At 37.7% G+C, this 21981-nt stretch overlaps 1 protein-coding gene across 1 annotated transcript; it reads left to right on the top strand.

Annotated features, from left to right (window-relative positions):
• The first annotated feature begins 17 nt into the window (after nt 1-17).
• Nucleotides 18-19394, top strand: OGFOD1 (2-oxoglutarate and iron dependent oxygenase domain containing 1). The gene is made up of 14 exons (XM_044661407.1): nt 18-232; nt 2106-2251; nt 7797-7843; nt 8412-8512; nt 10392-10508; nt 11303-11394; nt 11632-11760; nt 12029-12142; nt 13227-13306; nt 13591-13886; nt 16374-16496; nt 17078-17136; nt 18094-18271; nt 18731-19394. Exons 1-13 carry the CDS (start codon nt 76-78, stop codon nt 18253-18255), a joined length of 1623 nt encoding a protein of 540 aa, XP_044517342.1. The 5' UTR covers nt 18-75; the 3' UTR covers nt 18256-18271; nt 18731-19394.
• Nucleotides 19395-21981: the final 2587 nt, after the last annotated feature.

The raw sequence follows: 21981 nt of genomic DNA, 5'->3' as shown, positions 1-21981 counted from the left end.
GGGAACGACGCATTTGCCGCATGGCGCGCGACTTATAGTGGCCACAGTGTCTGGGAGGCGAGGGGATCCGAAGGTATGAGCGGGAAACGGCGCGCGGATCAGGGACCTGTCTCAGAGGGAAAGAAGAAGGGGAAGCGCGAGTTGACAGGAGAGTTCTCGGCTACTCTACGTGAGGAGACGGTGAAAAAGCAGGTGGCTGAGGCCTGGAGCCGGAGGACGAGGTTCAGTCATGGTATGGGCGATCGGTCCCGAGGAGCTGTTGGTCTTGCTTGTGTATTGGGTTTGGGGGCAGGGGGCCATAGGGAGGGTGGGTCCCGAATGGGCGGGGCCCGGGCCTCTGGAGACTGGAAGGTTTACCTAGGAGAGTCCGTTTTATTAGTGCAATGTACTTTTACTTGAGGGCATATTTTTATCTCCAGTCGATGAATTGAAAATACTGTTTCCTCCACGAAGCCGACCATGATTGGCCTGGCTATTGCTAATAATAACTTATACAAACCCACTCAGGTGATTGACTCTTTTGCCTACTATTCACCTTCCAGTTCTCGAATTCTGTGCCAGGAGAGCTAATCTGCTATCCCTGTCGGCCTGAAAAGAACCCAGTAATAGGATTTAAAGAGAGGAGCTAGAGTTTTTAACTCGTGCGAGATGTTGCAAAGGCCCATGGGTGTTATGCATTAGAAATTTAAGTGCCTGTCCTCAAGGAGCTTACAGTCTGATTGGAAAGAAGAAAATTTCAAAAAACTGTGAAGTGCTTCCTATATAATAGGTGCTTAATAAATATTTGCTGTACGCATGAAAGTACAAACTCGAGTAGTCTGGTTATGTCAAGCCAGCAAGCATGCATTAAGCATCTTAACATGTGCCAGGTTCTGTGCTAAGCTTTGGGAATTCAAAGAAAGGCAAAACAATCACAACCAAAAACAGTCTGTGCCATCAAGGAGCTCAAATCGAAGGGTAAAGAACATGCAAATAACTTTGCACAGTACAAGATAAATTAGTGGGAGATAGTCTCAGAGGGAAAGAGGACTTACAGAAAGAAGATAGGATTTGAGGTGAAACTTGAAGGAAGGAAGGTCAAAAAGATAAAAAGGGAGAGAATTCCAATGTATAGACTAGGGAGATGGAATGTTACAGCTAAGAATTACAAGGAGGGCAGTATCAGTGGATCAAAAATGTAAAAAGGGGTTAAAGGTAAAAAGACTAGAAGATAGGAGCAGGCTTTAAATATCAAACAGATTTTACTTTTCATCCTGGAGATAATAGGAAACCACTGGATTTTAGTAAAGTATGAGGGAGTGATATGATCAAAGCTGCCCTTTAGAAATATTATTTTGACAATTGGGTGGAGGATGGGTTGGAGTGAGGAGAAAGGAGTCAGGGAGGCCAACCAGCAGGCTATTGTAATAGTCTAGGCATGAGGCCTTCTGCACAAGGGTAGAGAAGAAAAGGAGAGTATATATAGAAAGAAATATTGTGATCAGCCTTGACAGAACCCTGGTTCTGGGAGCTTAGAGAAAGGAATCTGGTATGACACTTAGAGATTGGGCTGGATAAATAACTGTACAATAAGAGTTTAGGTTTGCATTTATTTGGGGTGGAGGGAGGTACTTTTTAAAAAGAGTTGAGAGAACATTGCATAAACTATGTAATTTTGTTATTATTTAGTTGTTTCATTCGTGTCCAACTCTTCATGACCTCATTTGGGATTTTCTTGGCAAAGATATTAAAGCAGTTTGCCATTTGCTTCTCCATCCCATTTTACATGAGGAAACTGAGGCAAACATGATTAAGTGGCTTGCCCAAGATCACACAGCTAGTAAATATCTGAGGCAGGATTTGGTCTCAGGTCTTCCTAACTCCAGGCCTGACACTATCCTAGTTACCCAAGGATGATTTAAACTGAGTAAAGCTTCATGGAATAAGTGAGGTGTGAACTATAATATAGAATATGGGGTAGGAATAGATAGAAATTGAAAGACCACCAATTTTTCCCCTGAATTTTAGACCATGAAGTTTTATTTTCTATCCATCACTTCCTTTTAAATCCCATTCAAACCTCCCTCACTGCCTAAATGTTAACAGTGTTTTTTCTTTTATGAAAGAAGCCATAGTTATGGACCCAGATCCTTTCCAACATTGTGTGATCCCAAACTTCATCCAGTGCCAGACTTTCTTGGAAGGACTTCAGAAGGAACTTTTGGATTTGGATTTCCATGAGAAATGCAATGACTTGTACAAATTCAAACAGGTGTGTATTTACAAACCATTTGTGCCACTTAAATTCAGAAAATCTAGGGCCTTTAATATGAAGTTCAACCAATCCCTGTTAGAAGGTAACCACAGATGCATTATTTTCATTTATCTGCTTAGTACTGCTTTGAGTAGGATTGTAGCAAAGAAATATGGTAGGGTAACACTCCCTACCAATCTTCAGGTCATGCATTTTAAGATGACTATAAGTAATATTTGCTAACTCTGTGTGTGTGCATGCATGTGCGTGTGTATGCAAGTCTTTAAATTCTCCATATTCAGCCTCCTATAAAAAAGTAAAAGTGGAAGCAGAGAAGAGCTTTCTCCCCATCCCTCCTAGGGCAGATTCCTGTGCAATGGACTTCTGGTGTTCCAGGGCAGATCTCTAGCATTTCAGGTTGACAGAGGATAACAGCAACCTCCATTAAGGAGGCCTTCCAATTATACTTCTTTCTTCTTACTTGTCTAATTATGATATATCCTCTTGAAGCAGCACAGTAGATAGAAAAACTTAGACCTGATTGACATAAGTTTGAATCTTAGCTTTGGTACTTTGTAGCATCCGAATTGAGTGAATTCCTTAAGCTCCTTAAACTTGTTTCTTCATTTATAAATTTGTGATAACAATACTTGTAGTAACCTCTCATAGAGTTGTTTTAAGGTTCAATTGATATAAATGAACTGTGATGGATGGCCGATTTTTTTTTATATATAATATCCTTATATATAAGTTCTATGTGTATATGTTCATATACATGTAAGCAGCTCTGTGGCACAGAGGCTGGAGCACTGGACCTGGTGTCAAGAAGTCTTGAGTTCAAATCCTCTCTTAGACACTAGCTATTTGCCCACAGATAAATTATTACCTCTGTCTGCCTTGTTTCCATATTTGATAAATAGAGATAATAATAATAATGCCCACCCCCTAGGATTTCAATGAGGACAAAATAAGATCATTTTTGTAAAGTGCTTTTAAAACCTAAACTGCTACATATAAATGTTATTACTATTCTGACAGCATCACTGTAAATTCCTTTTCAAATAAACACTTTATGAATAGGGAATTGGCAAATGAATGATACATTGCTCAAACTATGAGAAGAAAAGGCAGTAGGGGCATCTCCACTTGTAGGTAGCCTTCTCAAAGAATTTGGCCACAAAAGGGAGGAGAGATAGAGGGATGATAGCTACCAGGGATGAAGGGATTAAGCGAGGTTTTTGAAGGAATGAACAAGAATCATGTTTAAGCTTCTAAGCAAAGCTCCAAAGTCAGTAAGGAGGAAGCAAAGTCATAGGAGGTTTGAGGAAGACTGGGAAGGTTTGGAAACACTGCTGTGGTTAGAGGAAAAGGAAATCAATTAGGAAAGATTGCCTTGCTTTAGTGAGGACCCAGTTAAGATTATAAAGCATAAACTTGTGATAGACCCAGTCTGCAGGGTTTGGTGATTTTCTCCAGCTTCAATCAGCATGTGAATTGGAACAAAGACTGGGGAGAGTAATCCAGGCTGGGGTTTAAAAGGTCAAGATAAATAAATAAGTAAGTAAGTAAGTAAGTAAATGAATAAATAAATAAATAAATAAAGAGTCTGCAAATTACAGCCCAACAGCCAAATGCATAGCTGCTACCTGTTTTTGTACTGCCTTCAGACTATACAAAAAGAAGCAGCAGTATAGCTATGGCCCACCTTTATTCTTTAAAATAAAGAGGCAGAAGACTTGGGAGAAGAGGGCAATGCAGAATAGAGCTAGTTTACTACAGGGTCAAGTCAGGGAATGGAAGAGAATGGAAGAATGTAGCCAGTTCAGGGGTGATGGCAAGGTAAAGAACTGAGGGGTGGAGGGATTGGAAATTGAAGTGAGGGTTTGAAGTTGTGAGACAGAAGAAGACAGGTAGGGAATGACAACAGATTATGTTTCAGTGAGGGAATTTCAGTTCATGAGCAGGAATGTGAAACACTTGTGGGTAGTGACAAGCTAAAGAGTAAGACTCTCCCTGTGTGCAGCTATAGTGGGGTGGAGAAGTCATGTGAAATAAGTAAGTTGGCTAATTGGGAGATTAGAGTGAGAGTGTCATTTATGTTGAGGTCCTCTAAGATGAGAAAAAGACTTTAAGACAGTTCCTGAACTCACTGAGGAAAGTGCCCTAGAACTCTGCTAACAGCAGCCAGAATCTGGATTAGGTGTCTCATATATTAGATGAATCTCAAAGGAGGAGAGCTTATAGTGGTATAGGGAGAAACTAGAAGTGGCACTGGGGAGTAATCCAACTCCCCTACTGCAATCATTGAGTTAGGTAAATTAGTAAAAGTGTAACCCTTGCAGGCACAAAAACTATGCCTTTTGGTAGGAGCTAAGTCTCAATGAGTACAAAAAGATGGAGGGAGGGAGAAAGGAAAACATTTAAGATAAAGTCTAGATAGCAAGATGACCCAGTAAAAAAAAACTGGGCCTGAAGTCAAGAAGATCCAAATTCAAATCCAAGTTCAGACATTGAGTAGTGTGACTCTTAGCAATTCACCATTTTCTGTTTTCCTGTCTCCTCAACCATAAAATGGGAATCATACCTACCTCACTGGGTTGTATTAAATTAAGTAATAATTGTAAAGTGCTTAACACAATGCCTGGCACTTAGTAGTTACTATATAAATGCTAGCTATTGTTATCTGCGCCCCCCTACCACCACCACCCATCACCATTTGTAAAGCAGACATTCCCTACCACACAGTACAAGGGATGGGTAATTTAATAATTGGAGGTTGGGTTGAGAAAGATAGAAAAAGAGTAATCAATGGAAGATAAGAGGATGAGGTTTGAACAATTGCAAACAGCATTCAGAATCATTGGGATCAGATGGGAAGTATGTTCATCTTTGAGGAATGGGTCCAGGTAGGTTAACATTGTCCACAGGGGTTCATTATTGGGTAGATTTGTGCTGGCATTGGAAGAGGGGGTAGGGAAGGCAGCCAGGCCACTGAAGAAGTGTGGATAACCAGAGATGGTGACTGTAGCCCAGGAAAAGGTCCTGGCAGGCCTATAGATAGCTCACATTTTGTTAAATTAATTAACAAGAATGAGATCTTAACCAAGTCTAAGAAATTGAGCAAACCATAGTTGGACTACTAAAAAAAACTAGTAAAATGTATCAAAAAGTGAATTCTAGCAAACATGTAAAGAACAGTTAATCCTGTTGAGGGCGAGGGAGGTGAAATAATTAAAGGCACTCTACCTTAGTTCTTTGATGAGATTAATATGGTCTTATAAAAAGGGTGGGGGGGGTGGATAAGTGGAGAAAGAGAGTTTTAGACCAATTTCTTTAATGAATTCAGATTTAAATATTTTAATTACATAATACAATCGGCCCTCAAATTATTCAGTATTACCAAACTGGATTTTATCAGGTTATGCAAGGATGGTTTAACATTAAGAAAACAACTAGACTAATTAGTCAGAAATTACACCCTGAAAAAATCATGATTTATGTAAACAAATGCAAAATGTTAACAGAACATAGCATACCTAAAAAGTTTAGGCATGGAAGGACTCTTTTAAAATATGATGGAAAGTATCCCAAATCTAAAGAACTAATATTACTTGCAATAGAGAAATATATTAAGCTTTTACAGTAAGTACAGGAGTATCTGGAAGATATTCCCCTTCTCCCAACTATTACTAGAAATGCTGGATATAACATTAAAGGTTTTAACATTGACAAAGACAAGATAAAATTATACCTTTTTGTTGATGATACAATGGTTTATTTAGAAACCCAAGAACTGGCAAATAGTCACTATTTCTGATGAAAACAATAGGGTAATTTGGAATAACTATAAAAATGCATAAACTATGCAAAAGTTAACATACCAAGACCTTCTCAGTACTGATGTGAATACAAGATACTGAACAAAAGTAAAGAATTACTGGCAGGCCTAGAGACAGGAGGTCCTGGGTTCAAATTTGACCTCAGATGCTTCCCAGCTGTGAAATCCTGGGCAAGTCACTTGACACACACACACACACACCCCCCCCCCCATTGCCTACCCTTACCACTCTTCTGCCTTGGAGCCAATACACAGCATTGACTCCAAGACTAAGGTAAGGGTTTAAAAAAAAAAAAAAAAGGATTCCTGAAGTCCATAGACCTGTAGACCAGTGATGACAAACCTATGCAAGCAGAGTGCTCTTTGTCTGCACTGACTACCCTCCCTCTCCCCCCCAGAGTTCCTTACTAGAAAGGCTGAGGGACTCCAGTGGAGTTGCTCCCCTCCCCCCTCCACCATGCCTGAGGACATTTTCCCCATCCCCCACCCCTCTGCCAAGCAGCCAATGGAAACACACAGGGAATAAGGTGGGCACCTCACAGGCTACAGAGCAGAGCACTTGGGCCACTCATCCTCTCCACACTCTGATGAGGACATTCCTCACTTCATCTTCCCAGCAGCCCAATGGGAGCACTTCCCTGTGTGGGATGGGGGTGGGGGTGGCATGCTTGGCACGGGGCTGGGCAGGGCCTGGCACTCAGTCTCTAAAAGGTTTGCCATTGTTGCTGTAGGCTGTAGCAGTGTTTTCTAAACTTAATAATGCATACAAATGGAGTTGGAACTTCCTTATTCAACAAGAATTCCTGGGAAACTGGAAAGCAGTTTGGCCTCCCAAAAAATAAAAATAGCCTTAGATTAGATTGGATTCCTACCTTAGTCACAATAAGCTTTAGATGGCTAACCCTAAGTTATAAAAGGTTACATACTTTAAAAATTAAAGCAATGATAGAAGAATGTATCTTTTACAGATAATCATTAGGGGAGAATTCATAACAAAACAAGGGACAGAGCATCACAAAATGCAAAAAGAATAATTTTATTTATTTAAAAATTTAAGTGTTTGCACAAACAAAATCAATACAACTAGAGTAAGAATACAATCTGTTATGTAGAAAAAAAAGTGTTGCATTAAATATCTGATGAAAGAAGAGATGCAAATTATGAACACTCATATGAAAAAATGTTTAAAATCAGTGATAATAACACTTACTATGTGCCAAATGCTGTGTTAAGCACTTTACAGTTATCATCTCATTTTATCTTCACAACAATCCTAAAGGCAGTTGCTACTGTTTTCTCCATTTTGTAGATGATGAACTGAGACTCATACAAGCTAAATCACTTGCCTATGGCTACAAAATAATAAATATTAAGGGCAGGACTTAAAGTTGGGTCTATCTGACTTTGAGACCCCATGTTCTCACCATTTACTATAGCTGCCTTTTCAGATATCTTCGTTGTGTCCCAGCACTATTAAGGATATAAGGGAAATATAAGGCACAATCCTTAACTTCAGAGAATTTATAATTTTGATGTTATTACAAAAGCAGAATGGTTTGATAAACTAGGTAGTATTGATTTTATGTGCAGAGTCCAGAGGAGACAGGGACTTGAGCTCAGACAATGCATTATTTTCTCTTTTTCAATTATATCACCAAAGTTCTAAAAATTATTTGTCCACATATCTAATGTCTATGGGATTTTTTTTTTCTCCATTATCTAAAGTCGGATGATCTGAAGAATAGAGACGAACTTCATATCTCTGCTTTAAGGTAAATATGAAGTGTCCCTACTACACAGTGACAGAATACTAGTTTTTCTAGTTTATAATACTTCATATTTGTTTTGCACCTTTCTTTTAGAAATATTAGCATTACTTAGAGCAGTAATGGGCAAACTTTAAAGGGAGGGCCAAAGGAAAGGAAATGGTCATCTGTCAGTCTGTTTCTAAGGCAACTCTTTCAAGGTTTCATTATATTGTATCCTAGTTATTGTATTTGTCAGATTACAAATAATATCACACAGCTGGATAGAACATTTCAGGGGGCTGCATTTGGCCTGCAGGCTATAGTTTGCCCATCACTGCTCTAAGTGTCTTTGTATCATATGACCTTTTGGATTGGGTTGTTCAAAAACGTTTAATTATTTTGGTCTACTACTCTATAGCTAAGAGTATCTAAAGAAAGAAAAAGCTGCCATGTCCCCAACCCCCCCTTAAATTCTAGGAACTTGGTAATTTATCAGGTTTGTTTCCCTACATAGCAGTAACAGCTATGGCTTAGATCAGAAGTACAAAAGACATATGTTACAACATGATGGCTTAATACCTTTGCCTTTTAGGAGAGTTCTGTTTGAAGATTTCCGGAGATGGCTTTCTGACATCATTTTGATTGACTTGGAATCAACTATTGATATCTCCTGTGCTAAGTATGAGTATACAGGTAAGAAAAATTTAAGTTTAAATTCTTAATGGATTTTACTAATGAGTTTACTTAGGGGTAAGTATTATTTTATCACAGAGAAATTCTAACCCCAGGCACTAAGATAGGTTTCATTTGTTCCCTGTTGCTCTATAAAACACAAGAGAATGATCAAGTCTCTTTCCTACAGCATTGTTTTATTGCTCTCCTCCAGGATGGGATGGATGACAAGCAGAAAGAATCTGAAGTTTCAAAGTGAACCTTATAATGCTCTGCAAGGATAGGACACATAGGAACCTCATTTCCAGAAATCATATATATATATATTTTATGTTTGTAATTACTTCTTTTTTGAAAATAATTTTTATTTCTTATCATAATCATAAATTATGTAGCATTTTAAAGTTTACAAAACACATACTCACTATAACCTTATAGGGTAGGTACTATAGATACTATTAATGGTGTATATACCACATATGGGGTGGATTTTAAGGTCAACATGTAGAACAAAAATCATATGGATAAAATATTTTCCTCCTGCCTCTTCTATTTCCATTTCTTTCTTCCCTCTCTCCCCCTCTCTCTCTCTTATCTATTCCTCTTAATAAATCTCATTCACTTTATCTTTAACTGCCCCATAAAGTTTAGTAAGTAAAGGGAAGTTGGCAAACTAGATCCATAACTTTGGGATAAGGATTGCCTCTAGGGACAAGGTTGGTTGGACTGAGACACAAAGCAGGCTAGGTACCAGCCACAGTTAGACAAGGCACAGCCAGTCCATTGCCAAGTGTCTCATCACTGCTGCTTTTCTGTCATTTCCAGCTATAATAATAGAATGCTGTATCTTAACAGTGTTCACAAGGTAGGGTGCCATGTCAAGGGACATTCACATCTCACATTTACTGACTAGAATAGTGGACAGAAGTATTTATAGTTTGATTTGCAAAAGTTAAATGAGTATGTGATACAGCTGCATTCTACTATCCACATCTTACAGATGAAGAGACTGGTTCATTGATGTAAAGGGACTTACTTTCATGATCACACAGCTAACTAGTAAATTTAGAGTTAGAATTTAAACCCAAGTCTTCCTGAATCCAAATCTAGCACTCTTCACTATTCCATGTATAACGATTAAAAATGATAAATGCTGATATTATGAGGAAAACTAATATTTTATTTAGGCCCATGTTGATAGAATAAAATCAGACCACACGCCTGGCTATTTCAAAAATCCCGCCTCCACCATTACATTCGTACCTTCCTTAATCCTCTCTATGTTCCCCAGGGAGCATGCTCAGGTACCAAAGAGAGAGTCAAGCCTGACTTCCCAATATTTAAAGCCAGGCTTTACCTTGAAGACGTCATCCAAAATAGGAAACCCGTTGGATCATGGGAAATGTAGTTTCAAAGTCCTCCACATGTCCACAGGAAGTTGTCATATATCTACATATCTTGAGGTTTAATACCTCTAAATGGAACCCCAGAAATTCTAAATAACACACATGGTATTATTTTTATTGTTTTTAAAATTCACATTTGCAAAAATAATCATAAGAATAACTAGCATTTTTATAGCGCTTTAAGGTTTGCAAAGCATTTTTTATCCTCAGCTTCCCTGGGGGCGGGGAACAATATTATTATCCCCACTTTACAGTTGAAACTGAGGCAGACAGGTTAAGTGACTTGCCCACAATCACATATGTTAAGTATTTGAAGTCAAATTTGAACATGGATCTTCCTGACTCCAGGTCTAGCACTCTCCCCATTGTACCACCTACCTAGAATAAAGATTGAGCCTCTGTCACGTAGATAAGCATTAAAATACAATGTAGATTAACTGCTACAAATGTAAAAATGAATTATTGCCAGGTACTCAGTTGTTTTACCATTGCAGATATCCTGTTATGCCATGATGATGAGCTGGAGGGAAGGAGAATTGCTTTCATTTTATATCTTGTTCCTCCTTGGGACAAGAGCCTTGGCGGTACCTTGGACTTATACAGTACAGATGGTAAGATTAAAAAAAAGAATCTCACATTCATTTCTCAGTGCCTTTCATCTATGTTTTTCAAAAAGAAATCAGGAAATTTATTCAGCTTTCATGTTTTTGTATGTGGCCATTAATCAAGTACTATTGATTCATTGAATCACTGAATAAGAAGGGAAATAAATTTGTGCTTTGTGAGGGGGGAGAAGTTTTTTCATTAATATGGACTTCTCTAGAGTTAGTGCAAGCACTAGGATTAGGATTTCTTTATCATCTCAGGCTACTAGATCCAATGTGAGGAATTATCATTGACCTAAGACATGATAGGTAGATAATTAAGTAAGTTAAAGTAGATTTAGCCTCACCTTCTGAATCATATTAATTATTCAATGGAAAGATACAGAATAAACAAAAATCCCTTTTATTTACAGTCACCTTGAGTGAGTGGAAATCCAGTGCTTTCCATAAGGCCAATAGCCAAGAAGATACCAACATTAAAGCCAGCTCTCCACATTTTAAGACAGTTACCATTTTAAAGATTCTCAAATCCTAGAATTTAGAGTTTTAAGGGACTTAAAAGATTATTTAATTCAACCCTTTCATTGTAGAGTAGGGAAAACTGACCCAGAGAGAGGACGTGACTTCCTCATGCTCAGTGTCTTAGGAGCCTGAAGGCATAAGAGCCAGTTAGGAAGAAATAGTTTTCAGGGTTTGAAGGGCATAATCATTTTAATTTCTATATATAATTAAACAAGAAAATAGTAGTAGTAATGTTTAATGCTGTTTGTAAATTTCACTTGTGCTTTCTTCTGGTGTAGAACATTTCCAGCCAAAACAGATTGTTAAGTCTCTTATCCCATCTTGGAACACCTTGGTTTTCTTTGAAGTGTCTCCAGTGTCCTACCATCAGGTAAAAATGGCAATCCACAAATGGACCAAACTATCAATGAACATTCTTTTATAATCTGGCATAATTTTGTGGATAACTGTTTCCTACCAAAGTGAAGTTCAATAAAGTTGTTTTCACATCAAAATGTGTTCTGGGATATAATATTTGTACTCTTAGAAAAGAAGAATGCATTTGCTTTGGCAAGTAATCACTGTAGTTCTCTCTATTGCTCATTTGTACCTCATTTTATTCTTTCAGGTTTCTGAAGTTCTGTCTGAAGGAAAATGTCGGCTGTCTATAAGTGGCTGGTTTCATGGCCCTTCTCAGACAAGGTCCTCAAGCTATTTTGAGCCCCTCTTACCTCGTAGCCCTCACGTTTTACGAGATGTAAGAATAAACTATCTTTATTTTAGCAACTAGATAGGTTCAATTCTTTCCCTAAACTTCCAAGTGACTGATAAATAAATGGTCGAGTTCTAGCTAGTCGAATGTTGATTTGTTTTTTCATGTAAAGTATTGCAGTGTTCACTTACAGATTGGAAGATGTGTGAATAGGTGATTTGTATGTACTTTACCAGTGCCTCTTAATTTTTTGCTCAAGAATTAAGGTTGGGACATGGTAGATAAATCCATTTTATTTTTAATTTCTTTACAGAATGAAATTTTGTACGAATGGATTAATCCAATCTACATGGACATTGATTCCCAGGCTCAAATTCAAGAGGAATTTGAAGAGCGGTCTGAAATTCTGTTGAAGGAATTTTTCAAGGTGACTCTATATGTCTTGGAATTTAATGTTTTGCATGTTGTGGTACTTATTGTTTTGAGGCCTACAAGAATAAGGTGGATAGAGGACTAACTAGGTCTTTTAGGGTATTATCTTTTCTGATCTGCAGTTCTATTGTTCCATCAAATAATAAAAATATGAGTAAAAGACAGTTTTAATTCCCCATGGGGTTATGGTTCTTTAGTCATTTGCAAATGTACAGTTCACTTTCTTTAAATTAAATAGGCAGCACTTATTATTATTGCTATTATTCTCTTGTACATAAAACTCCCTTCTTCCTGCCTTTTTGGTTTTTGTATTTTTCAGTGTTTTTTCATTTCTTATGGGATTCTGGAGCTCAGTAGTGGTTAGTTAGTGGTGGTGATAAAATCATATTATAATTAATCATCATAAAAATCCTAGAAGTCTAGAAATTAGAAAGGACCCTAGAGGGATAGTGATTTACCTAAGACTATAAAGCTATTGGCGACAAACCTGAAACTAAACACATTGGCTTCCTGATTCAGTCCAGGGAGTACTTTTACCACTATCACCAAACAATCCCAAGACACAGTACAAATTATTCATATTCAACTGGGATTTTGTTACCTCAACTACTGATTGAGTAAGCACGGCCTATAGAGCCTTTTATCATACAAGATTTTCATTATAATGATAATGGTTGTAGCTAAACTTAGCCAGTTTTATCCTTAAGAGCAGTTTTATTAATTCAGTATGGGAATTTTTTTTTTTCATGAATTAAGGAATTGAAACAGGTAAATGATTTACTCAAAGCCCCACAAATAAATGATAGAGTCAAATCTAAAATCAGAGTATTCAGATCTTTGACTAAAGCTATAGAATCTAGACTCTTGATTAGATCATGCTACTTATACATGGTCCCAGGCCTCATTGACTCAAGAGCAAAATACTGAAGTTATAGATATTGAACCCATCATTTTTCATTAAAAAAAATCATACATAAAAAATTTTTATATAGCCTAATGTTTACACATTACCGAAAAAAAAAATGTGAGACTGGATAATGAAGAATTCTACTAACTGTTTTGAATACTCTTTTTTTCAGTCTGAAAAATATGAAAAAATATGTGAGGCTTTGGAGAAAGAAGATCTAGAATGGAGCAAACGAGGTCCCCCCAACAAAAGGTAGCACCTGTTGTCCAAAGCACTTTCACTTGGCTTAACTCCTATTCTTGTAGGATCCCGCTATTAGTCATAAGCCTAGTTTTATTCATGCGGACACATTACTCAGTTGGTATCACGTTAACAGAGATAACCAATAATCACAAGAAGCAAAATTATCTCACTTTGTAGCTTTTTACACATGCTGAAGTTTGGGGAGATGTGCTTAATTTGTGATAAAGTCTATATAGCCTATGTCCTTTTAAGCCTGGAGCTGTGATGAATACCTTAAGGCTGTTGCCTTTCAGGTTTTATGAAACAGCTGAGGAAGAGAAGCTTCCAGATATCTTAAGGGACTGCATGGAGTTATTTCGCTCTGAGGCCCTGTTCTTGCTGCTGTCCAACTTCACAGGCCTGAAGCTTCATTTCCTAGTCTCTTCAGATGAGGACAATGAGGACCAAACAGGCAATGATGAAGAAGAAAGTGAAGAAATTAGCCATATTTCTTCTAAACGAGAAAACTACCAGGAGGCCAGTGGCCATACAAGCCAACAAAGCAAGATAGAAACAGCCCTAGAACCAGAGGAAGAAGAGGCAAAGAATAGTAAGCTGCTCCTATAATATCTGTCTTTATTTTACATTATAACAGGGTGCCAGGGACTGTACAGAATATAAGAAAGGAATACACCATCTGTCTCAATGAAATGAGCACCATTTACAAGGAGATACAGCTATAAGAATGGAGAGGTCTGGAAGCTTGGGACAGCTCCAGCCCAAAAATACATTTTCCTAGAGGAAGACCAAAAAAAAAAAAATAATCATCTGGATAGAGTTGTAGGGAGAGAAATTATGGTGAGAAAAAACCTATGAACAAGATTGAGTAGCTGGAGAAGTAATCTGACTTGAAATAGAGAAAGCCCTATGATTTTCTTCTTAATCATAATATTTGGTGAATTATAAGGTCCCTCCTTTTGATATCATTAGCTGAGCCTCCTACAAGGTCAACCTAAACTTTCAACAACTACTAAACCAGACTGAAATTCTAGATTTTTCATCATCTTTCTTTCCTCATATACCCATTTTGAATACTTGTTTTCTTTCCTAACAAGTACTCTGAAATTTGATGAACAAAATGGTACTGTAGATGAAGGGATAATATCACTGTGAAAAAGTGATAGAGCAATGAGATTTTGATTTCCCATTAATGGCCTGCATTCGGTGGCCTTCCAGAGCCTGCAGAAAAACACTCCACATGCTATATTTGTTTAAGAAAACAAGTTAAATCCCAGATGATTTTAACCCTCAGCCACTCCAAAACTGACAACAGCCTTTCTTTGAAGTATAATAACTCATAGGATTTTGGAGTTGGAAGGCACCTGGACGTCATGTACTCCATTTATATATTTATAGCAACAACAGTGGCAAGCTTTTCCATGCTTGCTATGGGAAAAGCACTATTCTAGATGAAATACAAAAATAAAATGATAGCTTATGGTATATTTGGAGTGGAGTATAAATCACAAATGTAATTGTTGTGCAACATTGCTTGATAGATGGATTCAATGTAAAAAGAGTAAGGCTGCAGCTGATAGGGCTTCAGGAAATACTTCATGGAGAAGGTGGAATTTAAGTTGGACTTTAAAGAACTAAAGGAAGAGCAGAAGCCTAGAGGTAGGGAAAAGGCTATATCTGATTTGGGAACTGAGACCATTTGAATGAACTAGAATGCCTGTAGGATATTTATGTGTGATGATAATCTGGCATTCAATTGTGAAGGCCTTGAAATTCTCGTATAAAAGTTTGAGCTTAGAAGGCCATGGGGAGTCTGTGAAGATTTTTGAGCAGAAGAGAAACATATCTACATTATGTAGAAAGATTACTCTGGCATCTGTAGAATTGACAGATTGGAAATGGGAGAAAACGAAGAAAGAACAACCTGTTAGATCATTGCCATAGTCCAGTTGTGTATTAGTGAGGACCTGGGGTGGTAACTCTGGGAATAGGAGAAGATATGTGAGAGATGATGCTGATGTAGAATTAACAAAACTTAGCAACTAGTTGAATAGAATAAGTTTTAAGATTAAAGAGTAAAAGATAGCCCTAAGATTGCAAGCTTGAGAGATCAGATGAAAAGTGGTACCAAAGACAGAAATAATAAAAATCAACAGGAATAGCAGGAATATAGGAGTAAAAATAATGAACTTAGTTTGGGACATGTTGACCATGCGGTACCAAGGGAACGTAACTGGCCAAAATGTCCTAGAGCAGTAATGGTGAACCTTTTAGAAACCAAGGTCCCAAACTGTGATTCTCATGCCCATGTGAGCTGCTTCCTTACCCCAGATAGGGGAGAGAGGAAGCACTCTCATTGGGCTGCTGGGCAGAAGGGCGGGTGATATGAGAAATGCCCTCAGGTGTGGTGGAGAAGGGAATGGGAGCAGCCCCCTCCAGCACTTGTGCCATAGGTTTGCCAACACAGAGCATCTGGAGATGCTGATGTAGCTATGGAGTATAAAAAAGAGGTCTACAGATATGGAGATTTGAGATTGCTTTACATAGCAGAATTATTCAAAGTTTTTTGAGTAAATATTTAGCCAGGAAGAGTCTGTAAAAAGAGAAAACCCAAGGTGGGTCTTTGAAACATTTTTATTAGAGGTAAAAGATTCAAGAAATCAGGATGACCTTCTTAGAGACCTCTAAGATTGTTTTGTACTTTACAGGTGGTTTTCATGAGAATTTAAGTATTAGAGGAAATTTGTGTGATCTGTAAGAAGATACTTACATTTTCTTGGTCTGATTTAGTTGGTAGAATTTGATCAGGGTTATTAGGTATTGATAAAAATACAAATAGGGCTTTGGGATATTTAAGGGACTACCTATAATCTTTTTAAGCCAAGTAATTTCTGAAAACCATTTGTAAAACTGGATTATATTAACAATAGGCAATTTGCAGATCTTTGGGGAGTGTTTTCCCCCTAGTGGCTTGTTATGACTATTGCCTTCCCTTTCTTATCCAACAAGTTATTCTAGGATCATTTCCCTTATTCTAATTGATCTTCCAAACAATTTTTTCCCTACTGTTCCTTCTTAGAATCAACTGTCCCCACGTGCACTGGAGAGCTGAGGTATTGGAAGAATGGTCACTATACTCTAGTGCATGACACCAAAAATACTGAATTTGCTTTGGACCTGCTTTTCTATTGTGGCTGTAAAGGTAAGGAGGGGGGAAAAAACAGTGCCTTTTTTTTTTTTTTTTTGGGTGACTGTCAGTCTTACCAGGGAGATATGACCCTAACTACAGTGTAGGAGAATCTCTTGAGTCAGGGACATTTAGATGTTATTTGAATCATAGAATCTGAGTTCAAGTAAGTTTTTGAAGTCAATCTTCCCATCTAGTACAAGATTTGATTGTGTAACTTGGAATATGAAATAGATGGACACCCTTGTTATCTCTCACAAATTCCTTTATCCCTAGAATTCATAATTTTTTCATGTTGTCCCTGCTTAATAACTACCATTTTCCTCTCTCTACCTTTAACTATTAGATCTGTTTTGGTTGGAAACGAACCAAGATGTCAGCAGCAACAAGAATCAGGGAAAAGGAGGAAGGACAGTAGTAGTCATAGTTATTTCAACCTTAAGTAATGATTTTGGTGATTATCCTCCTTCCTATCATATACACAGAATACACCTAATGGAAATAGTTCAAGAGATATTAAATGTATAATGTAATTGATACTTCGTTGTGCAAAAAACAGTTTTCTGACTGCTGAGGGGTTTTATTTTCCTTTGAAGGATGGAAAACAGAATATGGTGGCTTTACTTCCTACATTGCCAAAGGTGAAGATGAAGAGGTGAAGTACTTTGGTGCTTTTTTCTTTTTAGCTCTTGAAGAAACTTTAAGAAATATTGATAGATGGCTCAGCATATAGAGTACCAGGCCAAGAGTTGGATTCATATTTGGCCCTACTTCTTCCTAGCTTTCTGATCCTTATTAACTTAACCCCTGTTGCCTAACCCTTACCACTTTTCTGCCTCAGAACCAGTACTTGTATTGATTTTAAGACAGAAGGTAAGGAGTTTTTTAAAAAAGAAAAAAAAAACAAATGAAATAATGATAGTTGCCATTTCTGTAATCTTTTAAGGTTTACAAATTGCTTTCTCCATAACCTTGTAAGTAAGTTCAAGTATCATCCCCATTTTACAGATTCAGAAGTTGTGTCTTAGAGAAGTTAGGTTGCTCAAAAAGCTAGTAAATGCCAGAGCTTTAACTCATATACAGATCCTCTAAAGCCTACCACTCTTTCTGTTCTGCCTCCCACTGTCTTTTACAACCCTCCACAGGGGTCTGGAAAATAGTACATCCTTATTTGGTCTTCTAAATAGTGTAAGATCTCTTAAAGGAAAAAAGTCAGTCTGGAGGAGAAATGTTACAACATAATATTTATTGAGTTGCCTCCATCGTGTTTAGCATGCTGCTTAAGTCCAGTGGAAGATTACATAAGAAATAACATCCATATCCTACCTTGCTTGATTTGGCTTGTAAAGGACATGCAATATGCAAATAAATTCATCAGGTGGCTTCTTTTGGTATGTCACCAGAAACATGTTTTTATACCCAGAGCAATACCAGTTCCCACTGCAACGCAGAGAAAAAACTTCTAAAGGATTTTCAAATCTTCTAAGTGATTGCTATTTAGAAACTTTTTTGCCAAGTCAATGATGTTTGATGAAATGTGGTAAGAGGGAGGAAGTGAGAAAGTGGAAAATAAATTACCTGTTCTAACTATTGTCTTGCTTCCCTGTTTTAGCTCCTAACAGTGACTCCAGAAGAGAATTCACTGGCATTGGTTTACAGAGATCGAGAAACTCTAAAATTCGTCAAGCACATCAACCACCAAAGCTTAGAGAGAAAGAAAACTGGCCAGAACAGAACGGGTTTCTGGGACTTTTCCTTTGTCTACTATGAATGACTGGCCTGTGCTAAAGGTAAAGAGGGTTACTTCACTGCTCCAGAAAGGACAGTGGGAGTGAGGACATGGATCAAGGCATAGTAACAGGGCCTTCTGCAAATCAGGGTTTTTAGAGCTGTATGTTGAATGTTCTCTTTCTCTCTCTCTCTCTCTCTCTCTCTCTCTCTCTCTCTCTCTCTCTCTCTTTAAACCTTTACCTTCTTTCTTAGTATCAATTATAAGGCAAAGAACAGCAAGGGCTAGGCAATCCAAGTTAAGTGACACAGCTAGAAAATGTCTTAAGGCCAAATTTGAACCTAGGTCCTTCAGATTCCAGGCCCAGCTCTATCCACTGAGCCACCTAGCTGCTTCCTGAATGTTCTAATAGAAATATATTTCCCATTTTGATTGGCCTGCTTAGAACTCTAGTCTAAGGGACCTGTCTCTTGATGATTTTAAAAGGAGTAATGAAGGGTTTCTTCATTTTCCTCATCAGTGTTTCCCTCGGTGATTCTTGGCCTCAATAGAACTGCTGAAACTGGATGCGGCTGGTACTCAATTTTGTTGTCCTTTCTGGACCCCATTGGTGTGCATTACTACAAACTCTGGTACCCTGTTTTTGCCACAAACCTATCAACAAGCACTTGAGCAAACATTTATCAAATACCTAATATACAATGTCCTGCACTGAACCAGCTTCAGAGACTAGCTCTAGTCCTCAGGGAGCTCATGTAGGTGAATAAAAGAAGGACTGAGGGATGGAGTGCTTTTCTGCTTTGAGTTGGGTTTCTGGCACGATTTAAATCCTTTTGTGCTACAGGTATGGACTGGTCAACATTGGGTTAAAGCAGAGGGTGGTCCTGGCTTAAGGACATCATTATCATCATTATTACTATGATGAAGAGATCCTGAAATGTTTTCATTCTACAATTCTCATCTTCTCTCCAATCTGGAGTTTAAAAAAGATACCCTACTCTGGGAATGATTAACACCACATATTTTATCACGATCCCCAGCTGGCCTCATTTTAGAGAGATTATGGATATACCCAGCACACTCATTTTTAGAATTTATCTACAGGTTTCTGTTTTTAGTGGCTTTTATATAACTGGTATTGTTATGAATGAGGTTCACTACACTGAATAAAGATTGTGTTTGGCCACAATTGTTACCTTTAATATTCTTGTATGAGTAAACAAAAGCTCCAGACTCAAATATTCTAATAGTTATTATGCCATAATAAAAGATTGTAGATACTTATTCATAGATGGCCCATCTTGCTTCTGTGGAGGCATAATTAGGAGAACAGGCCCATTTCCTAAAATTTTTTCTTTTGTCTTTGGAAATTGTTATATTTCTCAGCATTGCTTATCCTTAGCACATAAATTTCGTTTTGGGGTTTTTTAACTTTTTGTTTCTGTGTTCAGAAAGTTCAAATAAGGATTATCATAGGATTTGGAGCTGGAAAAGATTATCTACTCTGTTGATTTTCAGACTTTTTGTTCATGGTGTAGTGTTCTTTGCTGTAAAGAATTGCAGCAGAGAAGAGGGTCAGGAATCTTTTAACTGTGATTACAAGCCTAAATCTCCTATACTTTGTGGTACAACTCACTCTTGGTGTTCTCTTTGAGAACTATTAGTGTAATCTAATATCCTCATTTTTTCAGATTAAGTGAAGCCTTGGGAGGTTAAGTGAATTGTCCAGGATCATGCAGGTAGTAAGCAAATCACACAAGGAGACCAACCCAGGGCTTTTGACTCCAGAGCCCTATATTTAACCTTCCACCCTATCTACCCACCCCCAGTCCTCTTTCTACTACATCATGCCAAAGTTTACTAATATAATCATCATATAATTTTAGAGCTAAATCCGAAAATCACCCTTCATCTTACAGATAAGAAAACTCAAAGTCCCAAAGAAGAATCGACAAATTACCAGCTAGTGGGTGGCAGCACTAGGCTTAAAGCCTAGGTCTGCTGTTGCTATCAAATCTCACTACAGGTAGTTTTAACTTTCTCCCAATCACTGAGAAAATGAAAAAAATCAATCTTTTTGAGACCAGTGTTCTCTTCTAAAATAAAATTTACATACATAGCCATGATGGAAAAACTTGAAATAAATGCTTCAAAAGAGCATAGAGGGAAGACAATGTTGTAATAGCAAAGTGATTTCAAAGAAATTTCAGCAAACTCTGAAACTGCACCTTCTCATAAGAATTGCCTCCTTCACTTTCATGAATTTGAATTCAGATAGATGTCTTAAACCATTTTGCAAACAACTTGATAACTCTCTTCATTTCTTTTCAGGATAAGCAAAGCCCTTCGTGGCACGAAGGAATGAAATGAGTCACTGTAATTCAAGAGCTTAGAGGCAAGAGTAGTGTGGTCAGGGTCCAGATAGGAAAATGCAGAATACCAGGCTATTGTTTTGTGCCTTAATTTCAGAACAAAATTAGAGATAAGTGTATGATCACAGGACTCTGAATTGTCAGATATATAATTGCTACTCTTAAAATTTGGAGCATTTATAAAGACATTGAAATCACATATAAATATTTCTGTAGGATATATATAATAGAAATAAAGTTTCTTGTTCTTTGATTTCTGGAGTATGAGTGGTAGTAGGAGAGTTGAAAACATGTAATTCTTGACTAGAACAGCGAGTCATACTCTGCAATGTGAATGGGAGGCTCCGGCCTCATCATATTATTTTTGTTTTCAAGTTAAAAATCATTTACCAGGGGCAGCTGGGTAGCTCAGTGGATTAAGAGTCAGGCCTAGAGACAGGAGGTCCTGGGTTTGAGACTGGCCTCAGACACTTCCCGGCTGTGTAACCTTGGGCAAGTCACTTTACCTCCATTGCCCACCCTTACTGCTCTTCCACCTAGGAGCCAATGCACAGAAGTTAAGGGTTTAAAAATAAATAAATAAATAAATAAATAAATAAATAAATAAATAAATAAATGGATCATTTACCGCTTCAGTTTCTATGTTTACATTTTTACATATTTAAGTACTTGTGTCATGGTATGAAATGAGATTTGCAAGCCTAGTCTGTCTTGCTGTATCTTCCCTCTTTTCTCCCAGGTTAAAAATTACTTTTATGTTCATTGGACTTGGAGAACTCTGGGTGGGTTGGCACTTTTTGTGAAATAGAGTGTTTTTGTGGGACAGTATCTATAAGCCAGTGCTTCCAGGCCTGACTTGCGGGACTGAAGCACACCTGGCAGAATGAGAACTCCAGTGGCCATGAGAGTCACTAGAAAAAGATTCCTGAGAGAAATTCTCCTTGGGGGCAGAAGAAAGAATTTAGATCCTACTGGTTTTGTTCTCATTTTTTAAAATCTAATGAAATAAAAATTTTAATGTATTTTATCCCCCAAAAGAGCTGATTCACTTTAAATGACCTGAAATCAGACCAGTATCCTTGAAATCAAACTAGTGGAAACCCCAACATGAATTTAGGAGAAGGCCAAATTATGAAGGCTTAATGAGTGACCCAGGACTTCTCTTGCTAATTTGATTGGGCACATTAATAAGGTAAAGTTGTTGGGGCAGTTGGGTGGCTCAGTGGATTGAGAGCCAGGCCTAGAGACTGGAGGTCCTGGGTTCAAATCTGGCCTCAGGCACTTCCTAGCTGGGTGACCCTAAACAAGTCACTTAACTCCCTATTGCCTAGCCTTTACCGCTCTTCTGCCAGTATTAATTCTAAAATGAAAGGTAAGGGTTAAAAAAAAAAAAAAAAAA

This window comes from Gracilinanus agilis, chromosome 2, assembly GCF_016433145.1.
Source record: "Gracilinanus agilis isolate LMUSP501 chromosome 2, AgileGrace, whole genome shotgun sequence".
Lineage (NCBI taxonomy): Eukaryota > Metazoa > Chordata > Mammalia > Didelphimorphia > Didelphidae > Gracilinanus > Gracilinanus agilis.
This window is presented reverse-complemented; position numbering and strand designations above follow the sequence as displayed.